The sequence below is a fragment of the Atractosteus spatula genome, chromosome 12 (assembly GCF_055471065.1).
Source record: "Atractosteus spatula isolate fAtrSpa1 chromosome 12, fAtrSpa1.hap1, whole genome shotgun sequence".
NCBI lineage: Eukaryota > Metazoa > Chordata > Actinopteri > Semionotiformes > Lepisosteidae > Atractosteus > Atractosteus spatula.
In genome coordinates this window covers 9,931,572-9,955,895 of record NC_142717.1, presented here as the reverse complement: position 1 = coordinate 9,955,895, position 24,324 = coordinate 9,931,572, and the positions used below count along the sequence as shown (strand labels likewise).

General features: G+C 36.7%; 1 protein-coding gene across 1 annotated transcript in view; it reads left to right on the top strand.

The window, feature by feature from the left end:
- trappc9 (trafficking protein particle complex subunit 9) overlaps positions 1-24,324 on the top strand; it is a 507,339-nt gene that overhangs the window by 126,351 nt on the left and 356,664 nt on the right. Inside the window, exon 16 of the mRNA XM_088929735.1 lies at positions 19,832-19,984. Coding sequence (XP_088785861.1) covers positions 19,832-19,984 — 153 coding nt within the window. The remainder of the gene's footprint in view (positions 1-19,831; positions 19,985-24,324) is intronic.

Genomic DNA, 24,324 nt, shown 5'->3' with positions numbered 1-24,324 from the left:
TATTTGGAAATTTGGAGTCAAAATTAAAAACAATGAACAACATATGACTGAACAAACATAAATTATATGAGTACTTCTAAAACATCAAGGCTCTTTTTTCTTTTTTATTTTGCAATGTTTTGATATTTGGCAGTGTTATCTCGTTTAAACACTATTTTTTCCTTTGTGACGGTAATAGGCTTCCATAGCCCTGAAGGTCCCACCTTATTATGTATTTGAACTATGACCTCTGACATGAGGGGACAAAGAAAAATGAGATATGTGGACAAAAAAAACCCCAACATTTCCTGACCTCCAACACACCTTAACGACTTCTGTGAATATCCACAGATATCCATGTTGTACATTAGCTACAGTATTAGAATCGTTCTTGCAGACTACCTTAATCAAGATGAAAGTATTTACACTACTGTTTTACAAGTGCAAGTAAAATATTAAAATGTTTTGAGTGGTGCAAATCTCAACAGTCCTGCATCAGATTATTCTAAAAAATAAAAAAAGCATGAGGCAGCACACTGCCTACCGTGGTATACAGTATCTACTGACACTTTGCGCATTCTAGATGGCTGCATCTGTAGGTTAATTGGCTTTTGGGAAAATTGACCCTGGTGTGAGTGTGTATGCATGGCATCCCATCCAGGGTGTACTCTGCCTCGTCCTGTAGCTTGTCAAGTTGTTTTCTCTGGCTCACCAAGACCCTGAACTGGAAGAAGTGGTTAGAAAATTAATGAATGGATAGATGGAAGTCCTGTTTGAAAGTGTCATGATTTCAAACATGGTAAGAACATTTTGAAAACTTTTCAGGGGGCCTGAAAACTTCTGCAGCCCCTGTATGCCACACCATTTTATGCTATTATAATCTATGTTGCACTTATCCTTATTTTTCCTCGAACAGTGGTACAGTTTCACAGTAGAAATGAAACACAGCCCTGTTGCCTTTTCCTTTATAAAATAATCAAGCTCTGACTGGAATGACCCTCTAAAGCTTGACAGAAAAAATAACAAGTTGTTCTGAAACTCCATTTGAATCGTGAGATGCTGCCAGATGAAGGGGACTTTTGAGAGAAATAAGCTTTGCTTGTAGGGGAGCTGACAATATTAATAAGTAATGAAGGCAAGAAAAGATAATGGAATCGATTTGACTTTGTTGAGCAGACTGCATTTTTGCTTTAATTGAAGTCTTCCTTTTGTATCCCTCGGCAAAGATTGTGATTGTCTTGTCCTATGGCTGATGCTGATTTAATGTGATATAAGACAGTATTAGCAACATAAATGTTCTTTCAAATAATCAACCCACATCATGAAGGTCTTTAAAACAACATAAAAATAATAAATGTCCAGCAAGTGAATCCTGATGCATAGCAAAAGGCAATAAAACGATAATATAGGAGTTTTTATACAGTATTTATCATACTATATATATATACACCTTGGGTATAACACCTTAACTGATTAATGTATTACAGTTAAAATTAAATCAAAAGCCTTTGAAAGCTACAACATGACAGATCATTTTCTTCAGCTCTCTATGACCCGGGAAAATCTTTTTTCCTAAAGGGACCTCAGACTATCAGTGACTTCAGCTTCGATTTTAGCTATAGCTCTTCATGTCACTGTTCCACAACAGTCAAAGCTCTGTCACCCAGACATCCGTCTAAAAATAATGTTTATCAAAAGGGAACACGCTGGCTTAGGCCTCAGTGCCCATGGTTCCTATTATAACCATGCACTGATTCTGATTTCAAACTATGACATTGTGGCACAATTTAGAAGAATTCTGAACAAATTGTACTATTTTTCACTAGTCTGACACTCTGGGAATCCCTTTTCTGAATATTTACTATGCTAGGAGATGCTTTTAATTACAGTGGAAAGTTTCTAAAAAATTCCGAACTGCAATTATTTTTCATTTTATACACTGCCAGTTTGGAATTGCTGATTATTAATCAAATTAGCTTTAGTTTTATGACCCACTTCATACAATGTAGACCATGTGTGCTTTTCTTCAAAATAACTTGCTGTGATCTACAGTCCTGAACATTGCAGGTCCCACTGTGTCCACATCAACTAGAGAAGAGATGTGGTTCTAACTAATGTGAGTGCAAGCTCACAGGCCCTGGGCAAGTCACATTAACTGACCCTGTTTGGCCTTGAGCTCCTCCTATCACAAACAGCACTATATCAGTTCTGATTCACTGTTTGGGGAATTTTGGTTATGGTCAGCTAATGGAATAGCCTGGATTCTAACCACTGATGTTTGGACTTAAGTCTCTTTCTGCAATCCAAAAACAGTTTTACAGTGTGAGCCATGTGGGAGCTGCCAACATACTGTATTTAAAACCATTAAACAAATGTCTGTGGTATGAAATAACATAACAGATGTCCTCTTAAAAGTGAGCGTTTAAAATTAATAAATAAATAAGAGACCGTTAATCTCAGAATAAGTCTGGTATGAAGATGTTCAAGTATGGAGTTGCATCCACATGTATTGGCTACCGAGGAACGAGTAAAGGTTAATTCTGCACTGAGAAGTAGAAAGTAGAAACTGTTTTGGCAGATAAAACGTCTTCAGTTGTGTGACCTGTAATGTTGCCGTTTTAAAGATTCTCAATATGATTTAAGTCAGGATTTTGACTGGGCCACTTAAAAACATTCATTGTCTTATTTTTACACTATTGGAGTGTACCTTTGGTCATGTGATTTAGGTCCAGATCCCTACAAAAAAGTACATTTTTCACTCCAGTCTTAATTTTGTAGTAGAACTTTTTTTTCTGGGATAGTGCTGAGTGTGAGATACAGTATGTTGTGTTGTATTGGCTTGTTGTAGGCCTCACAGTGGCATCCCTGACCTTCTTGCCTGGCTGCCTGATCTAGACAGTGTCTGAGAGGCATAACGCACCTTCTTTGTTTTTTGTACCTTCTCATGATCAGAGCTTTTCAATGACTTTATCCTTGTCTTGCTTTGAAAGCTTCTTTTTCAACGCAAGGTTGAATCTGTACTTGCAATTCACAACCTGACCAAGCAACCTGGCAGAGAGGAATTATTACTCTCAAATCACAACAAGCACTACATTTGCACACAGAGGCCATTTAAGTAATTGGTTAGCTTGTTATAGTAATTTCATGCACCTAAATCTATTTAGGTATGCCATAGCTAGGGATTTGAATACTTATGTGATAATTATTTTTCCATTTTTCTTTAATATTATCTATTTACTTATGTCTTTTTGTATTTACTTTGAATATGCAGAGTAAATTGTGTATATGAGTGTATGTGTATATAACAAATACTGATTGCTAGTTCAGAGTGTCATAACTGCAAACTAAAAAATGCAGCACTATTATGCAAAGTTCTAAATACTTTTGCAAGCCCCTTTAGAGTGGAATTTATGCCCATGACTTATTACAGCTATAAATACAGCTTGGAGTGGCCTGACCAATTTTTTTATAGTTCTTGGAGGGGTGGCATATTCATTAATATATTCTCAAATGTATTCATGCTCCCAGTGAAACAGAAGCAAAAAACATAAAACACGTTTCATATTGGATAATGAATATTGCTTAACAGTAATCTAAACATTATACTTTAATTAATGTTAATGTACAATTAATATTGTACAGATCATTACAGTGACTCATATCTGTTGCAAATAAACCCCAGAAAATATTCCTTTCCATAATATTTAACTAAACAAAATCTATATTCTGCTTCTTGGGAAGACAATGGAACTATATAGAGGCCTCTAAAGATTTCTTGTTTCCCTGGATGTAAAACACAGCAGACATTCAGCAGCAACATTCATCATCATGGTTACAGTCCCAAAGCTCTCTGAAGACCGCAGGCAAATGATCATTGACCTCCTCAATTTGGAAGAGGGGTAGATTATGAAATAACTGACTCTGCAGTACCACTTCCCACTGTAGTTTTCTTTTTTAAGAAATATACAGTAAGACTACTGGTATAGTGGCATCTTTGTCAGGAAGAAGCCACAGTGTATTTTAATTAATAATAATTCCTTGCACTTATATAGCACTTTTCTGGACACTCCACTCAAAGCGCTTGACAGGTAATGGGGACTCCCCTCCACCACCACCAATGTGCAGCCCCACCTGGATGATGCGATGGCAGCCATAGTGCGCCAGTCCACTCTCCACATACCAGCTATCAGTGGGGAGGAGAACAGAGTGATGAAGCCAGTTCATAAATGGGGATTATTAGGAGGCCATGATCGGTAAGGGCCAATGGGAAAATTTGACCAGGATCCCGGGGTTACACCTATTCTTTTAGAGAAACGCCCTGGGATTTTAATACAGTATGCTGCTTTTGTCACCATGGAATGTAAAATAAGTTGTCTGGGAAGCAACAGTAAATGCGAGTGCAACAGTTAGAGGTTTTTGTCACAAACTTACATCTTGAGAATAGAAAGTGCTGACAATGACCGTTTGACATTACCTAAGTGATTTCTGATAAATATGGATTTGCTCTGAGCAAAGCTATTAAGAATTCAGTATAACATTTTCATACTTTTTAAGCATTATCCAATCTATGAATCTTTGTAATGTGATTTTTTTTGTTCCTATTTCATCGAGATTATGAGCAGATCTGCAGGGCACAATCTTAATTTCTCATTGTAGAGCTTTGCTAAAATGTGGAAATGTTTTCATGGACTTACATGCATTTCCTTAGACTGAACCCTCAGAAAATACTCGGTTTGAATAAGATGATCTGTTTCAACAAATACTGCCATTCATACTCTCTGATCAACTGAGTCAAGATGTCTTTTTTTCTTATTCTTCAGTGCAAAATACAAAAAAGCAGCAGAACAGGCTTGGCACTGAGAGCCAAGAGAATTTCTACAGGCCATGTTCAGGGAAACTAATAAACCACTAAATGACACATTATTTCTCTAGATAATCCAATGTCACCTTGTGGTCTTTTACTGCTCCTCACATCTTGCCTATGTGTGCATTTACATCCCAGATACTGAGGAGCTGAGATTAAAATGTCATTGTTAGTCTACAGGGGTTGAATTTTAAAGGTCATATTGCTAGGTAGCTCCCTGAACATACACTTAAAGAAATAATCACAATATTGAAAAGAAAAGTAGTGCTTCTGGCCTACAACAGCATCTAATGGTTATTTTCAGTATTTCAACTGAGATAATGCAAAGTGAATTGCTCTATCCTCTTGTGGCTTTGCAGAATAAATTATCACCGTATGGACTTGGAACTTTCCACATGCACAAAAAGGGCAGAAGGGCCAAATATAATGAGCAATGATTTATTGACTTTTAAAATTATTTTTCAGGTGAACCCAGTCAGCGACAAATGCAGACCCAACCAATTGCATCCCTGTTATAACATTTTAACCAGTATATTAGTTGTGAACGGGTCATATTCAACCCTGCCTACTCTTATTCCTAATAAGGACTCATCAAAATGAAGCTTCAGAGTATTACACAAGTTCAGTGCTATAGGCAGTTTAAATGTGTTTTTCTCCTTTTTTTAAAAAAAAGTGCGTTTGACATAGAGTGACAGAAAAGGCTCAAAGCAAGGCCCTTGGAGACGACATTAAGGACAAAGGCAGCCGCAGAAGAGACACTTGAAGGGATGCTGATGCTGTATGACAACACCTACTTATCCTCTTCTGTACTTACTTTCATCACTGAGTTCAGAAGGATTTCTCTATTTTGCCGAGTCTTTGCGTCATTATGAGCGCATGCTAAAATGCAGAATGAGACCTTGCACTTTTTCATGACTTATTATAAACAGCGATTCTTTTGGAAATAGTCGCAGTTTAAATAAGGGACTGAGAACAAAGCCAAACACTGTTTTTGTAAAAGAAAACCACTTCCCCAGGGGGGTGTTTTCTCAAGTTGTTAGTAAACTGTTATCGCTAAACTTGGAAAAAGTATTTGAAATGCTAATTGAAAACAAAAAACACAATATTCAGTATCTTGAAATTCTAGTAAGTTTCTTAAATTATTTATAAACAAGACTACGATAGCATATCAATAAAACCATGTTGTCAATGGAGCCACCACCCAGATTTTAGGCATCAACCATAACGTTAAGCTGAAAGCCAGATTTTCAATTATATCCTGTTCTATCCTGTATACAGTAAGTTTGGATATATCTGATTTGGTGAAATGGAAAACTACGTCTTGTGTGCCTATAATTGCTACTGTAGGTGTCATTTCAATCTCTAATACTGTATATCTTATTTTAATTCGTTGATGTTTCCTATCTTTTTACTGACTAACTCAAGCAAGTTGCCACCTTATCTAATGCTAGGTATGACGATACTGTCAATTACCCGTTGTGTACTGCTTCTATTTATCACAAGAGAAAACTTTACTCACTGTTTGGGTGGAGGAGAAATCCACATTTGACTAATCAGACTATATAGGGTGTTGTCAAATAACTCAGGAGGGTTAATGGTGTACATTTTGCCATATTGTATCACAATGATTTATGTATTGTCTTGAGACGCTGGTGGTATGGTATATTGAACTTTATCATTTGATTTCTTGCCTGGACGGTTGATGTTGTTTCTTTGATTCTGGTCTAACCTAACAATCTTTCTCTTTTATTCAAACATTTTACCACCAGATGTAGGTAGAGTTTTTTTTTTTTACTACTGATTTGCTTGCATTAAACATTCTTACAAAAATTAACAAGATTTCATCTTCATGTACAAATATAATTGATATCACTATTAAGGATTTTTGAAATATGTTTTAAAATCTAAAATACAGAATATAATGAATTGCATTAATGCTGTATTTACATTTTATACTTTGTCAGGATAGTTTCTGACTTACAAGGCATACTGTATACAATGCATACTCCTTTTTTTCAGTCAGTGAATAAATTACTTTAAATACATACAGTGTATGGTTTATACAGATTTGAGCAGGTATGTCATTACATTTGTTCTATCTGGCTGTATTTTCTCTATTAACAACGTTTGTGTGATGTCATCCTTTGATCTTTTGATTAATTTAATTTTACAACTCTCTTGCCTAAGTGGCTGAGTGGCTTTGAAGAGAAGAGAGCTCTCTTCAAAGCCATCCGGGGTGTGAACCAACAATTAGAGCTACCACCGCAAACCATTGGTTCTTTTCAACAGTCAGCAACTGTTGCATTCAATACACAAGAACACGAGAAGGCTTTCAGTCAAAATGAGGCCGTTTGTCTCATCTTGCTCGTTTGTTTGCTAGTAGCTGTTTGATCGTATCCAGCTGTTTCCTGAAAGAAGGGCGTCAGTTTTGAGAACATGACTATTTCCATTCCATCCAGACTTTGTGTCAAGAAGTATTCTCAAGCTTAAATGCACTTCCTTGTAATTTCTGCTTAAGGTTTTGGAAGATTTGAATCGGAGCCCATCACAGGTCCTCCAAAAAGATTATTTTCTTTAAAGCTCTCAATGTAGGATATTTTTGTAAGCCCTGGAATGTATCTGCTTGATCTGCTCTATAATAACTACAGAACAGCAATATTTTTTGTAACATGGTGACTAAAATTATACATAGCATTCTAAATGAAGTACAACTAGTGAATCATACTATTTGAACACTATCCTTTGATTCATATTCTCTACTTTTATTTTTTCTAGCATTTTTGTCACCTTTATTACATTGTCCTATATTGTCTAGATTGAGAAGTAAATTGTCAGTATATAAAAAACTTTTTTTGACAAGCAACTGCTTCAAACTGAGTTTATCCATTTTATGCTGATAGTTTCTATTACATGGGTTCAACACCCTACACTTGTCTGCATTAAATTTAGTCTAAGCCCTTTTGAATCTATTACAACGTCCTAAATTCATGCCAATCCGTTATTAAAATTATTCCTTTGGTATAATCTGCAAGCTTGTTTAATTTACTAAACTTTTCTACTTTACAAGTCTAGATAATTGATGTAATCTAGGAATGACAGTGGTCCTAATACTGATCCCTGTGGTGCATCACTATTTTCGTACTGTAGCTCCAGTTAGAGCATTCACCCCTTATCATTATCCTGGTCTGAATTCAAATAAATGTATTTATTACCTTAAACATCCACCAGTACAATTTGAGAATTAATATTGTTTAACATGTCTGCCTTTTGCATTCTATATTTATTATGTTTATGACTTTTGTACTCAGATTGTTTTCATTTTTATGTTTGGTCAGCATCAAGGTGATATATTAATTCATCAAGTTATTTCCCTTTTATTGTATAAATTATTGTATTATTAATTTTAAATTATAAGTTATCTTTGACAAAGGACTTACTGTTCTTTTTTCGATTACATATTTCTAACGTTAAACTTGCAACTTTGCTTTGGCTGTTGCAAAATGTATGTAGTAATAATTTTCTACAATTACTACATGAATTTACTATCAGTTATTTCCTTTTTTATTGCATATTTGGGCACTTTTATTTTTGCTTTGCACAAGAAATCATAATAAACAACAACATTAAAAAGGCCACAGAGGAGAGAAGGACATTTGGCTCATTTAACTCAGTTGGTTCTATTTCACTCTGTAGGCCTACAGACAGTTTTAGTTGCAGAAGGAACAATTTTCCAGTTATGATATCCCCTAATATTCCAGAAAGGGACAATTTTTGAAAAGTCAATCCATCCTAACCTACAGGTCAGGCTAAGTGTCCAGAGAAACTGCCAAAAACTCCATGTGAACATGCAAACACTAACCAGCCCAAGCTGGAATTTTACCCAGGGCTCTAGTGGTATAAAGCAGTAGTGCTAACCACATTTTCCCTTTCATTTCTAAATATCTTTTATGGTAAATTGCTTTTATGAAACCCAAAACCAGGCAAAAAGTGAACCCAAGGATTTCTTTCCTTCTATAATTGAATTGTTTCCCTTGTTAAATATAGCTATTTCAGAATTTCTCTGTGCCTTCTGTCTGTGATGTCATTTTATGTATCCTGCTGTGAGTCACATGATTCATCAACTCCACAGCTCACTGTTGTTGCATGGTGTCCTGGGATGTGTAGTTTTCTGCCCATTCTCTCCAAGTTGTAACTAATCTGGTGCATGGGCTGGGATATATCAGCAGCCTGTTGTTTTTACCTTCAGACTCCACAGATTTCCCTACATGTGTTACTTGATGGATGACTTTATTGATTTGTTCCTCAATGAGTTGGGCTGTGAAGCCTATGCATATGTGCTGCAGGGTTTGGCCATCGGTACATTCATTGCATTTTATAATAGCAATTCAGACACTACCAGGAATGAAGCAGATATACAGTAACTGGAGAACCAAAAATTCTACCAGTATTTTAAAAGTATTCAAATCCCAGTTGTTCATATCGCAGGAATTAGAATACTAACCCAAAATGATTTATCTAATATGCTCATAGTTGTTTTTGATCATTATCCATTCCTGACAGTATCATTTTTATTTTTTAGTGCCTGTAGTTTTGATGCTCTGGTGTACATACATTTAATTTCTCTCGTGATTGTTTCACTTTCCTCTTAGCTCCTTTATTCAGATTTAGATTTACAGATTATAGAGAATGTTTGTGTACCCTGTATAGAAGAAGTCACTTATTTTAAAGCTGTGCTAAGAGTTTAACCCATTATTGTGATTTGACTTCTGAAGCAATAATTAAAATAGGTAGTTGTGTCAGCATGTGTGGGTGCAAAGGAACAGGTAAAGGTTTATTCCATGCTGAAGAAACGTTGTGTCTGTTCTTTTTCCTTTCAGAACTGAATAAAGCTCTACCAGTTCTTCTGAAGCAATAGGTATTTTACTTTGCAGTGTTGATATTGTTAATCAATTACTGTTACATATGCAGTATACAACAACATACGGCACAAGCCTTACTGTAAATAGTCTTTTATAGGCTTTAATTAGAAAGGTTCTTAATAAGATCACTTTATTGGCCATATACAATTTCTTGGATTAGGAATTTGTCTTTTTGCATATCCGAACTTGCTCTCCATGAGACACACAGATAGGGAGTGAGAAGCTTGAGGTCAGGGCGCAGGGTCAGCCATTTATACTGCGCCCCTGGAGCAGATGGGGTTAAGGTCCTTGCTCAGGGGCCCAACGGAGTAGGATTCCTCTGCTGGCCGTGGGATACGAACCGGCAACCTTCCAGCCACAGGCGCAGATCCTTAGGCACAGAGCCACAGGTCCGCCCCTAATGTAATGTAGGCTTCCTCATTTTTTAAAATATGTGCTATGTACATTGGTACATTCATACAGCCAGGCATTTTGCGGGAGAAATTTGGGTGAAGTGTGCATAGCAGCCATGCTCCACAACCTTCGTTATGAGTCCAGAGCCCTAACCACTCCTCCACTAAACGTAACACTGAAATCTTTCCTTGAAAGACCCCAGGAGCATGTTTTATGAACAGAGGATAAACTGGATACAGCTTTGAAATCTGCCCTATGCTGTGACTAGTAATTAACACAAAACATCGTGCAGTTTTAACATGGTGCTTTGCTGCCACTGTGCTTGTTATTGGCAGCAGAATGTAGTCTAACTGTGATACCATAGAACATCTTATAACCCAGCTCATACTCCAATTACATTTCTGGAAAGTATTTTTAAGAGGATGGTGTAGCAAAGGATCAACACATAACCCAGTGCAACTAAATGCTAAATATAAAAAAACATACTTGAGACATTTTAGATTATTTGGCTTATTCTTTTACTGTTCTCTTACTTTGGTAGGTAGACCTATAACAATACTGAAAATGAGGAAAACAAATACTATTTTTGATGTCCATTAACCACCTTATGCATTTCCTTTCCTGCAAAAATCTTGTTTCCTTTTTTTGAAAAAAAAAAAGCATACCGATTTAAATAAATCCTTTTGTCTTTTAGGCAATTTTTGTTGCCTGTCTGAAAATGTTAAACTGTTAAAGGAAGAAGAAAACAATGCTGAATAATGTGAATGTTGGAGCATACTCAGCAAGGAGTGAGACATTAGATCTAACCACACTAAAATTTAACACACCTGTCACGGATGTTAACATCATCTCTTTATGACAGTGAGCGTCAGTCAAACTGAAAAAGAAGGCAGCCCTTTGCACATTGCTTCTGTTGGTTCAGCATTGATGCTTATTGCTTGTGCTCTTCACGTGTGTAAGTACAGAGTTCTTGTCCCACAGAGATACTTTCATCCTTTTAAAAGGGCTGAAGGAGCAAGAGAAGTGATAATAGTTCCCACCGACTGGATATGAGCGTCCTGCTGCTTTATAAAAAAAAAGTGAAATAGAGTCTTTGTGTTGTTATTGTTAATACTTGCAAACAATAATGCCCTTGCAAATTGCTGTAAAATTTATGCAGATCATTCAAATTGTAAAGTGATTATGAAGTATAATTTTTCTGTATTACATTTAGCTTTTCGCCAGCTTTAGTTAACTTCAGTAATATTGATGATCAAAGTGATCATGATCCTCCGATGCAGCATTGACTATAAAGCAGGTGATGTCAGCAATATTTAAAAACTAGAAAGAGTCCAATACTAGAGAAGATGAAAAAGAATTAAATTGCGGCAGCATCCCCTACCACAGAAATGAAAGTATTAATGGAAAAAAAGCAAGAGGCAAATTGCACACTTCAGAAAAATGTGGTAAATGTTACTTATTGCACTTCAAATTCTTGTTTCATTATTTTTGGGCTACATTTCAGATGTTTAATGTTTCACGTGAAGGTTTGAGTTATTGGCTGGTTTGATTAATTCTCATTCTCCAGCATTGTGCTGACAGAAAGATAACCCGTCTAAAACCTCCGAACTGCCTTTTCCTCTGCCACTGATTTTTGGTTACTGTGTTGAGACTCCTTAAAGGCTGTACTTCCCTATGAATAATGAATACTAAAAAGGGCTTTTCACAATAGAGAGTCATCTGTGGAAAAGCAAACAGCAGATTCGTAATGCAAATTTGCTGCTGTAGAAAGCTAGAGGGTGAACTGTCAGAGACTGAGAAGGCTATCTGAGTAGAACCCTGCAAAATTGTTAGTATACCAGTATCCTGACAGCAGAGGGCAGTGGAGCCAGCATGAACAGGGAGCGTTTTAATGGGAATCGGGGATAGCTGAAATCAGCCTTCACTTTGGACTAATGGGATTTTGTTGGTCTTGAGAGATGATGTGCTACATGTTCCATTATTAATGGATGACAGGTAAACCTGCTTCTGTGTAGCCAGTGAATGGAAATTAGAATTTATTTTAAACAAAAACCTACTCCTTCTCACTTTTTTTGTCACATTTAAAAACAAAACAATGGTGAGAACTTCTGTTTTGTCTTCTGGTAGTAGTGAATAGTATTTAAGTATTTGGCATCACTGAAAAGCAAAGCCACAGTTTTGTTCTTTGTACTCAGTGTTTTGTATTTAAAATGACAAAGGAGAAATAATATTGTGGTCTAATTGTTGCCTGAATGTTTCTGTACATACTGGACATATGAAGCAGGAACAATTTAACCTGTATTCAGAAGAGAAATTCACATAGCAGGATGATTTGGAAGAAGTAGTTTATTTAAACATTGAAATTGAACTGTACCTAATTAATGGTTTGGGTGATAGAGAATAGAATCCATTGTTAAGTGACCATTGAAATGTATTTCAAGAAAATGATTGCTGAGGGATTAGGGTCTAATCAAAAAGTGTTATTTCGTTCTAGGTTGTGTATAATGTGTTAGAAGGGAAGAACAGTCACTGTATTGTGACTTGTACTATGACTATGTACTTATATGACTAGCCTTATATATACAAGCTCAATATTTCTTACAAAGACCTGAAAGAAATACTTAAAGGTTTTATGCTGTTAAAAAGACAGTTTAGAATGAATGTGTCTTGATAGTTCTACCATACTGGAAGCATTGCTCATGTGTGATGAATAGAGACGCGTACAGAAATCTGTCAGTCAGGCATTGTTCAGGACTGCTGACTTCTGCCTAAATTTGGAAAAGCAGGACAAAGATACATGACCCTGTTGTGCTATCATGAGATACAGATTGATGCTGCCATTAAAGGAACTGTTTCAAGTACTGATAAATTACACAGAATAAGAAAGAGTAAAGATAACAGAGTTAAGGATTCATACTGTACATATGCAGCTTATTCCATTACACTTCACATCTGATAATCATACATGCACTGCAAATTAAATGTAAAAATTAATACCTTTAGTGCATTCTGGATCTCATAGATGTATCTTATTGAAACACTTGGAAGTTTTTTAAAAAAATTTGAATCCATAAATTTGTATTCATCCACAGTTGTATGTTATTACTATGTTTTTTTTTGTTTAAAACGGTAGTTTATGTGCATTACTTGTCTAAACAGAAAAATGAGTTCAGACAAAAATAAAATAAATGAAACCTATTCCCTTTCCATTTCTTTATAATCTACTGTACATTCTGTTAGACCTTATATATATACACCTGCAAGAGGACTGTCTTCCCACATATTACACTGTTGGTAAAGATATCAGAATAAACTGCACATTCAAAAGGTTTTCAAAAAGGACTAATGCCCTCATGTTCCTTATCCCTTTCCCCCTTGGTGCACAATTCTCTGATGATATAGCTTTTTGCTTCTTTACCCACAAATCGAAAGTGGACTAGGAAGAATTGTTGTTTTGAAATCATTTACCACAGAGTGCAGACTTCAGATACTGGTGCACATAATTGTCATGCAGGGCTACTTTAGAGCTGTGATTCAACAGTTCAGACCCACACTGCATAATGGCAGCCTATGTAACCCTGGTCTTGTTTTGCAACAGCAGAGCTGTTTATTGTACTGTATGTCAGCATCCCCTGCCATTTTCTTGTGGGTGGTTTCGTGCACCCAGGTCTGGAAGTCAGCATAATTTGATTGGGTATTTTGCAGCATGACTTTAAGGATCAGAACGTCTTTGAGGATGGAAATGCAAGGTTCTTCCACTTGATTTAGTGTTGGTCTGGGGGTCCCCTAGCACAACACCCATAAATACTGTAGATGCATTTGCTACTCATTGTACCCTTTCTTTCAGGAACTATGGCAGTGGATTAGTTAGGCTTTGAAAAGTTCATTATTCAGTGATGCTGGACAGAACAAATCTGTATTATTTAGTTACAGATAGTAATAGAAAAAAAAACTTTTGAATTACATATTGTATATCTTATAAAAATGATTTGTCTATAGGTTGTATAGCCTTTTGAATGTCTTTCTTACAAATAATGACTACATAGTTTTATTGTTCAGCCTCTTGCATTGTTCACAGACTTGCAGTTGAGAAATTAAATTCTGAAGTCCAAGATGAATATGACAAAGGTTTAATATTACTGTAGAATGTAGGGTGAGGTTTTGCAAAGAATATTCACAAGAATTACACCCAAGTTAAAATGGGTAGCTTCAATAATTTCCAGCTTTTTGGTGGAGGGCCTGAACCTCTTTGTCTCTACTGGATAAGGCAGGCGAGGTTTACCACTGACATTATAGTGTTTAATTTCAGTAAATTTTAAACTTAAAGCTGCTTAGTGTTGTCATTGGTTAGATGCATTGGTTTGTTTATTTTTTTATTACTTTTTCCTGCTTTTTTTCCCTTTTCAACATGTCAACTAAAAACAGTCTCTCTTCAGTGACATAGTGCATACTGCTGTAGCTTAAATGGTAGTGCAGTAAGCATTTTATATTCAGTTACAGTATACCGAAAATTCCAAGTTATTTCCTGATGTTGAATCCTACCACTATAACTCTGGCAGAGTTACTTTAGCCAGGTCTGTTGGTGTGGATATGGATGTACAGTAGGACACATGAAAATCAAACTTATCAAGCTGCCCATCAAAATTAAAGCTTATGAAAGCCTTTGAACTTCTGATTTCCAGTCATCTTTAAAGGGGCTCTGATGTGATATGGAACTATACAGAGAAAAAACAGGAAAACTGTGTTACATCAAGGGCTCTGTGCAGGATGAGTGATGTTGCACTACTTTTTGGTCTGCAGTGATAAGACTACCTGTTCTCAAAAGATGTTTTTCCTGTTTATTGATATTGGTGTGGATGCATTATGTTTATGGGTGGGGCAAATTGGTACGTCTCTTCTTCTGATCATTGAACTCTGAAGTCATCACCAATAGGGAAACGAGACATACAGTAGTACTACATAGAATCAGCTAATTTCTACTTTATTGCTTCTGCTGATGCTCCTTCCATCTTAACGCACGCTGTACACATGGCTTCATATGTGGCTTCTGGCTTCAGTCATAGTACATAAAGTATGTTGTTTGACCATAATAAGAAATCCCATTTTCATTTTATTGATATACATCCGTTTTTTCATTACAATGTGCAAGTGTGTATATTGCAGGTAAGGCAGAAACAATCTAACCTTTCCTACACTCTTTCCAGAGTGACTCACATCTCTCCCAGCAGAATATGATAAATAAAAGATACAGCTATGCAAATAATCTTGTAGGTCATGCACAGCTTTTCCTGATCCTTTTCTAGTATTCGACAGAATACATTCATAAAAAGAGTATTTTTTCATAAGCTTCTCACAACCTTGGTGTGTGTCTGATGACATAAAGTTGTTTGATTGGGTCAGATCAGATGGTGAGGAATAGGGACTAGAGCTATTACTCCTAATTATCTGTCATCTCATTATTTTTGCAACAGTGTTTTACAATTTCTTTTTGGCCGTACATAGCAATGAGGAAAATGCTTAGTTACCAGCTTTGGCAATGAAATGGTACAGACGTGCATTCACAATAGTTTTGTCATTAGAGTGCATTTTTGTTTCCTGCTTCAAGTTATGTCTTATTTTATACTATTAATTGGGAAGGATGTTTTATATTAAAGTACACTCCATTTTTTCATTCAAGATAATAATTTACTGATTTTTTTAGTTAAGCATGTTGATTTTGCAATCACCTGGTGTATGTGAAAACCAAAGCCTATCAGTTTTGTGACTTTGTGAAGTGTATGTATTTCACGTTTTAAATATCTTTTCTTCCCATTGTAATTATGATGACTGCATTCAAACCCCATCCATCCATTTTCTAATTGCTTAATCCGAATGGACGCCAGTCCATTTCAGGGCAGAGACAGACAAAGAGACACTTACACCTGGGTCGATTTTCCCAGAAACCAGTTAGCCTAACAGTGTATCTTTGAATTTGCTAAATAATGGTGAGCCAGTGAAGTTGTATCAGAATTGGGGTGATATGATAATGGAGTCTTGAATGTGATAGAGTTCAGTTTTGGACTAGTTTGTTCAAGTTAGGGAGGCTATAGCCTGTTACAATAAGGCTATTACAGTATTCTATCTGAGATGTGATGAAGGCATGAAATCAGGGTTTCTGCAGCAGCATAATCAAGAAAAGACTGAATGCAGACAGTGTTTTAGAGGTGAAAGTAAGTGAGACTTTACAGATGGCATTTATTTGTGCATCAAAATAGAGCTCTGGATCAAACAAGACACCCAGGGCTCTGTCCTGGGCATCTGCCTTTTGGGAGAAGGCAGAATTCCTATGCAGTATCTCCATTCAGTTCACTGAGATGTTCTGAATGGACTTTGACTCCCCGAGCTGGGTCACTGAATCCGTTCACCACCTTCTCTGCCTCAAGCAGAGTACCTTGCACACAAATATGCCATCCAGTTCTGGACCCTGGCCATTGAGTGTGGATGGGGGGTGGAAGCACTCTGCACCTTCTTCCGGGCCAGATGTTCAGCAGATCTCAAGGATGAGCTGACGTTTAAGCACCTGCTGGACACTCTTGACACCTTTATGACACCAGTCATCCATCTTGACAACCATCTGAGAGAGTGCTGTCTGGGAGAGGAATTGGAGAAACCATCTTGGAACCCTCAGGAGACCATCAGTGCTCTTCAGCTGACGAATGCTGGGTTCTTCTTCGTCCAGAAAAGGGATTGTTCATTCCATCCATCCTTGTACTGATTGCACAGGGCTAAATAAGATAAATGAGAAGAACTGGTATCCCCTGCCTCTGATTCTGTCACTACTTAAGAGGGCCAACCAGGTGAAATATTAACAAAAGGTGACCTGAGAGGCGCCTACAGTTTGGTCCGAGTCTGGCAAGGCGATGAATGGAAGACGGCGTTCAATCCACGTTTGGGGCATTACAAACATAAAGTCATCCTGTAATGCTGACCAGATTTACTCAACAAATTAAACAAACTCCCTTTACATACAGTGTAGAGTATCGCTATGACCCACGTGAAACTCTGGAAACAATGGTGAAAATATGTCGAAAATCTGACAGTGGGAAATACACATTTTTAAAATAATTCCATATACCCTTAAGTACAGTATATTTTTGTTTAAGTTACTGTACGTAGCGCGAGTCAAAATAAAGCGCACTGCATAGTTACGCCGTTGGCCGCCTGATGCTCTTGGTGCGAGTGTTGTGGTGGTGCGTTGGGAATGCTGGTACACAGTAATGCTGTTGTTGAGAGTTTTTTTCTCTCTCACATTTTCTCTCACTTAAATTCCCTTTACAGTAAACATAACTGATACTGGTATTTTATGTTTTTATGTATTTTTTGTCTGTGTAAACAGTGTTTTTGTTTAATACAAGTCACAAGTTGATGTATTAAAGGTATTTAGTGTATTGCACATCCCAACATTTGTGTCTATAGGGTGTAAATAGGGTCAAACTTATGCACGCGGAACGCAACTATGGCATTTACCATTATTTTAATTGGAAAAATAAATTCTCTGTACCTTTTCACGGAACTGTACATTCTCCATGCCATGCTAGTAGCTTAGAAGGATCTGCTACACATCTGAACAGTTTTTTCCAGACTCCGATAACCCTTTGAGTAGAGGAATATTACCTGTCATAAAAATGTTTTTCACATGTCCTCTGGTTCCGTGTTAGTTTTAAAGACTAAATGCACTATAGAATGTGACCTTGATGTGACTAATTCACTCAGTGATTGAATAAGCATTAAATAAAGTAAAATGCCTATTGCAGCCCATCAAGTTATTTGGACAGATCAGTATTTATTGCTGCCCTACGTATATTTTTCTAAATGGCTTTATAATAAGATTTGTTTTGTCTGTGGAAGAGGTGACAAGGTCACATCCTAAGGCACATTTAATCCTTTCAGGAAGAGCAAGTGTGATTCATTTCCTAGAGATAGTTGTTTACAGATAAAAATCTTTTAAACTTAACCAACAGAAGGTAAATTTATGGGGACATCAATCAGATTAAATCAATTAGGGATCTTGATTATTAAATATTATATTCTTAGGTCCGTATCTTTTGACATCTGTTTCTTTCTGTATCCATCCTTCTGGTGGTCTTTGAGTCAGTGATCATTTATTCCACTACAATGTCTTATGTGTTGTTAGGCTTCCTGTCTATAATTGTCATCTTCCTCACTGTTTCTCACCTTGTCTAAGATACAGAAGAGCCGCATTGTTTCTTCTGTTTTTGTTTGAATGTTTCTATATGTCTTTGTACTGTAGATATAAAATACTCTGTATACTGAAATAATTTTTAAAGGGCATTTCTATGGTCTGAACATGTAAGGTACTTTACTTTACCAGACTAATGTCAAATAAATTGACTTATGATGCAGATACTCAGGACAAAAGATGAAACACACAACTGTGCAAGTAATATATGGGCAAGACTTTGAAATGTCTATTTTTAGCTTATGTTGAATGGCAGCTAGAAAAAGCTTTTGCTGTCAAAGCGGTTGATAGATGATATGGCATATCAAACAAGGTGCAATAACTCACACTCACATTCAGGCTGTAATAGGTTAGGAGAAACATGCCGTAGTGCTTTTGCCAGTGACCGAGAGTGCTTGTGCATTGCGCCATATTGTGCAAAGCAACAGTTAAGTCGTTCCTGTAGCTTAGTAAGTGTTACAAAGATAATAGGTATATTGCTAAAATACATTCAATTACATGAGTAAGTGAGTAAATTACATAATAAGTATCCACTCCCATCAGTTGGAGATGTTACCCGTAAGTGCCTAATCTATTTAGTTTTTTTGTTTTTCCTTTTATAGAATAGCTTTTACTTGAAGTTTACTGCGGTGTTGCTTTCATAAATATGCATTTTCTGCCTTTTTAACACCCTCTATACTTTCAAAAGCATATATTTAAAGAAGGCTGAGCATACATTATGAAAGAGTCTAAAAGTGTCCTGTTGTGAGGCCTCCTAGATTTGAAATTTAAGATTTTCTTCATTGGAAAAAAATACTTTGATATAAGAAATGGCATTTAGTCTTTTTTCTATTGCTCTTCTGCACAATGGATATGGTACAGTACATTTCCATCGTTCTACTCACATTTGCCTCTGAGGTGAATCATAAATGGTTTTCTTGGTGAAACCTCTTTAAAAGGCTGAAAGGGTATCAACCAAAGTCTCAACCTTACTGTTTGTGGAAGCGTTTTAAAATGGTAGATAATAATGAAGGTTTGCCTTTCTTACATTTTTTGCAAGGCTATTGTACAACTAATGCAACATTTAAATATTTTAAATACTGTTGTAGGCAATATATGGACAAAAATGATTCAGTATGATATATTGCAATGTAAAGCCCCTAAAACTTGGAAAGCTTAAGTCATTCTTCAGGTTTTGTTCTGTCAGCTGTTTAGAGGCTATAAAATAAAGCTTATTTCTCCAGATGACTTAGAACTTGGGTGATATTTTATTGGCAAAAGGGTTTATGGTAATGACGCTTGATAAGAAAGGAGCTGACTTGTCAGTTTGATCTATACCTGGGGATCTTAAAACCTCTTCAGAGGCCCTGTCATGTTCAGCACAACAGATATGAGAATGTGCTGATAGGGTGTTGTAAAAACAACACAATATCCATGCATATTTATTTTCTCTTCCAGAGAAACTGTTTGGAGACTTCTTGAGTTGGAACCTGGAAGACACACTTTCCCAGTTTCCCCTGAAGCCTGGGCAAGTGGCCACTTTAACTGTGAACATAAGGGTGAAACTGGACTTCTCCGGGCAAGAAAACCTGCTGCAGGACCTCAATGATGGTAAGCACTGTCTGTGAATACTTGACATATGCTGAGGATCCCCTCTGTCAATGCTGTTTTGTCAGTGATTGTTTCTTCAATAAAAGAATTAGTCCTTGCAATTTGAATTTTAATTGTCAGAAATATGATTGATTTTTGATTAACGTAAGTACTATTATTGATGTTGCACTGTTTAAATCAAAGAATGAGTAGCAGTTGAATTTACTAGGACTTCCAGATCAATGGAGAAATGGTTTTACTTTGGTCTAGGACTACAGGCATGGGCATAAATTAGTAGCACTCTAGAAACTTCAAATTGCACTTTCTAAATGCATAATAATGGAATTAACGCTGAAGTATCCATTAATAGGGTATTTCTATCCAAGAGGATTTGGTAATAACCATACAGATAGTCATTAGGAGGGGTTGCTCCATAGCTGCTAATAATTGTAGAAGTTATACTGATGGAGAAACCTTCTATTATTCTTTTCTAGCATGTTGAACACTGCAAAGGAGTGAGAGATCTTGGTTCAAACCAGGCTCAATGGTGTATTTCGAGCCAAGATGATTGCTGAGTAATTCTGCAGAATTAGATAGATTTGGACTAAATGCACATACAGGTAGAGCATGGTAGGAAAAAAAAAGAACAGTTAGCCTGGCTGTGGAATTAGTCATTCCTCTGGACAGCCTGGGGAAAGCGAATCAGTCTGCTCCTAGACCGCAGCTAAGGTGAGAGTGAGGAATCCATATGTGGGGGTTCATCCTAGAGCCAGCTATGGGAGTCACCGAGCTGTGAGGTAACTTGAAGAAGAAACGGTAAAAGCTTTATGGAGGTGCTTTAGAGGTTCTGGATAGGTGGGCTGCATGAGCAACCGTTCCCGGTAGGAAAGTTCTCCTCATGCACTGCTGAGGACCAGGATGGCTTGCTGGACCAGGGCTGACAGGAGGCGCCAGCAGGAGGGAGGCATTGTCTGCCAGTGTAGGCAGGGGTAAGGGATGAGACAGAATGATTACTCTCATGCCTAGTGAAGGAAATGATCAAATAGGAAGTGAATGGGAAATTCAGAGGAAGACCCAGATCTAATTTTCTCTGGAAAGGGACCTATGTGATTGCTAGGATCTTGGATGGGGTCCTTGCATAGTAACCATATAATTCCAGGCCACTAAAAATGTTAAAAGGTCACATGAAGCAGCTACCACTGAATGATGTGAGATAAGGCTGTGAGAGGGGATGCTCTTGCTTTGTTACAAAGACCAATCTCAAGAAACACTGTTACAAAACTTTGTGGACCTCATGCATTCTGTTTCAAAACTTTGTTGGTCTCTTGTCAATAACAAAACTGCAATATAGCCAATATGCTGCATTTCAGTGTGTAAACGTTGATGGGGTTAAAATCATGCAAATAACCATGTCATGTTACGTAAATGAAATAAAGGAAATGGGAAAGCAGGATATTTATTAGCTGTGTCAATTTAAATGAGGAGGAAATAGATCAGATTTCTTGACATATTCACAAGATTTTGTCAACTTACTATTAACTTACTGTTCGAGTGAATTTGGAGTCCATGGTAGTTTCTAGGACTTTACTGTGAAAATGTTCTTTGATATATTTGATAGCACTATAATAATCTAAATAAAAATTGGCCAGAGCTCCAGCTTCTTAACTGGATGACTGTGGGTCCATGTCCTTAATGTAAAAACTGTTATTATACACTTAAACACGGTTGTTTACCTCAATTGCCCTGGGCCACCCAGCTGTGCAAACAGGCACTACCATTGGTGTAGGTGACACTGTGATACAAGGTCCGACTTTATTACTTCATAACCTGCAATATGTACCCTAATTTTAGACTTTTTAAATCCTTTAAAAACGTATTACACAGCTGCAATAGCTACATTTTATAACCCTAGTTTTTTCTGCATTATTATGTCAACTGTTATTTGCAGTGCCTTACAGAATTATTAAACCTGGATTTATGTATTTAATGAAAATGTAAAAACATGAATGTGTTCCCCTGAGGATTGTTGAATAGATCACATAGTTGTATATCATCAGAATCTGGTGAAATGTGCTATTTATAAATAATTTAATGGTTAAAATGATTTATTTAAATACACTAATGGTTTTGCAGAGAAGACAAAACACTACAGTACCAGCTATGGATCAGGAGATGACATAGAGATTTATTTATATAAATCTAGCACTAGTAGACAAAATTAAAACGTTTAAGGAAATTATCAGTGTATTATGATTCAGTATGTCTGTAATTAAAACAATCTAAGTATGTGTGGTCACTTCCAAGGCATTTTGATGAGGATGTTCTGTCAGGTGCTCTTTTTGGACCAGAGCGTCAGGTGACACTGTATGGCGTCCCACACAAGCATTTCCAGCTCCTGGTCTGTGGTCTTTTTTATTTGCCTTCTTTCTTCAAAATCCTGCAGGTTTACTTTTCTATATTGTATAAAATACCCAGGAAGTCTGCTTTTACAGTTCTTTGTTAAGCATTTAGCATCAACGTGCTAGAGCACGATACTGATTAGTAAGTTGTGCTTCTTTTTAGTGATAGTCTGTATTTGTGCAGAATTTTATATTAAAGTGTTATTGTTAAGTGTTAAGTCATTTTCATACTTAGTACCTTGCAAAAGCATTCAGCCCTTGAAACTGTCAAATTGTGTTGAATTACAAATGATGTATACATATGTTTTTAAAGTGAATATTATAGCTTGAGTGCTTGCACTAAACAGTTTAATGGCTGAAAGATGGTAAGTCTCAGAAAAAATCCAAAACTACTGTATATTATGTTGATTGTGAAAGTACTCGCCACTTTTGCTGTGGTAAACTTAAATTTGTTGAGGTGCACTAAAATACAAGTCACACGATTAGATGAATGGCCTATGTCTGTGTCCAATTATAATGGTTCACTTGATTTCAGGATAAATACACCTGTCTCTGAAATTTCAAGCAGCAATTCATCCATGAAGACCGAAGAGCTTTCAAAATAAAGTGGTAGAAAGGTACTATGGAGACGGGTATAAAAACAATTCAAAGACATTGAGCAAAGACCTCAGAGCATGGGGAGGCTGATCATTAAGAAATGGAAAGTCTATTGTACTGTAGCACACAGACATTGCCTAGATCGGTCTGTTTTTCTAGACTGAGAAGCTGTCAAACAGGAATGTGGTTGAGGATGCCATAGTGAGGCCACTTTGAAAATGCTGCTGAATTGGAAGAAAATGTCTACGAGTCAAAGCTGGTCTGTATGGCAAGAAGGAAGCCTTTGTCGAATCTCATTTCGTAAAGCTAGTAGAGAAGTCGAGAGATGTATTGAATCACTGGAGTGAATACTTATACACATCTAATTTTTTATTTTTCTTTTGCTAACATTTACCTTGTTTCATGTATATAAGTGTGTGGTTTAAATATTAAAATATTCCCGGTAAAGCAGTATGTATACATTATTTGCAATTCAACAGATCGTGACATCGTGAAGCTGGTGAATACCTTTATTAGGCACTGTAGTTGTAATCTAAAACTTTCAAACTGAAGAAGATTGTGTTCAGCTGATTTCAATGTTTAATGTAAGGCACCACACGGATACTACATCAAAATCTGGTGTGTAGCCATGTGCTCCTGTTACCATATGTTTGACTGTTTAATCATTCTTTGCTTAAGTATTTTTTTAAAATATATATTTTAATCTGTTTGTCTATAACATGTAACTTGTTACACATTTCTGATTTCATACATGTGTATGACCATAAGAAAATTAGTATTTTTTAGTGGATGTTGAATTATACTGTACCTTTACAAAGCAAAATCCCTGGATTTCTTTAACAATGCCCTCAGCAGGTTTCACTATCTATAGTTCACTGGCATATTTTTTCCCGGCATGTACTGTACATAGAATGGCAAGCTGCATAGTGTAAATGTTGTGCTCCCTTGACATTTTTTCAATTGAAACTTTGACCACCTGTCTGGAAAATGTGAACTTTCTGGCTAATGGGCCCAAGGAAATCAACTGGGTCAGTGGAGTCTGGAATGACAGATCATGTCTGGGGTCAGTCATAGCAAGAAAAGAACTCTGTACCAACGAAAGAGATACAGGGATGGAAAAAAAACAAGCAAAAATGTGTTTTTTTTCCATTTTTAAATTTAGAAATGCCAGTTGTTTTGTTTTTCCCAGTGGACTGTTGAAACACCAGCTGTGTGGTTTTCTTGCCTTGGCTCACAGCTAAGGCCACCTGCCGTGTGCCCACAAGTGTCTGGCAGGCTGTGGGGGGGTTGCTGTATTTTGGGGTGAGGGTCTGGCCAGTCATTCCCAGCTGTATCTTTGGGAATCTTGTAATATGCATAGCGTGT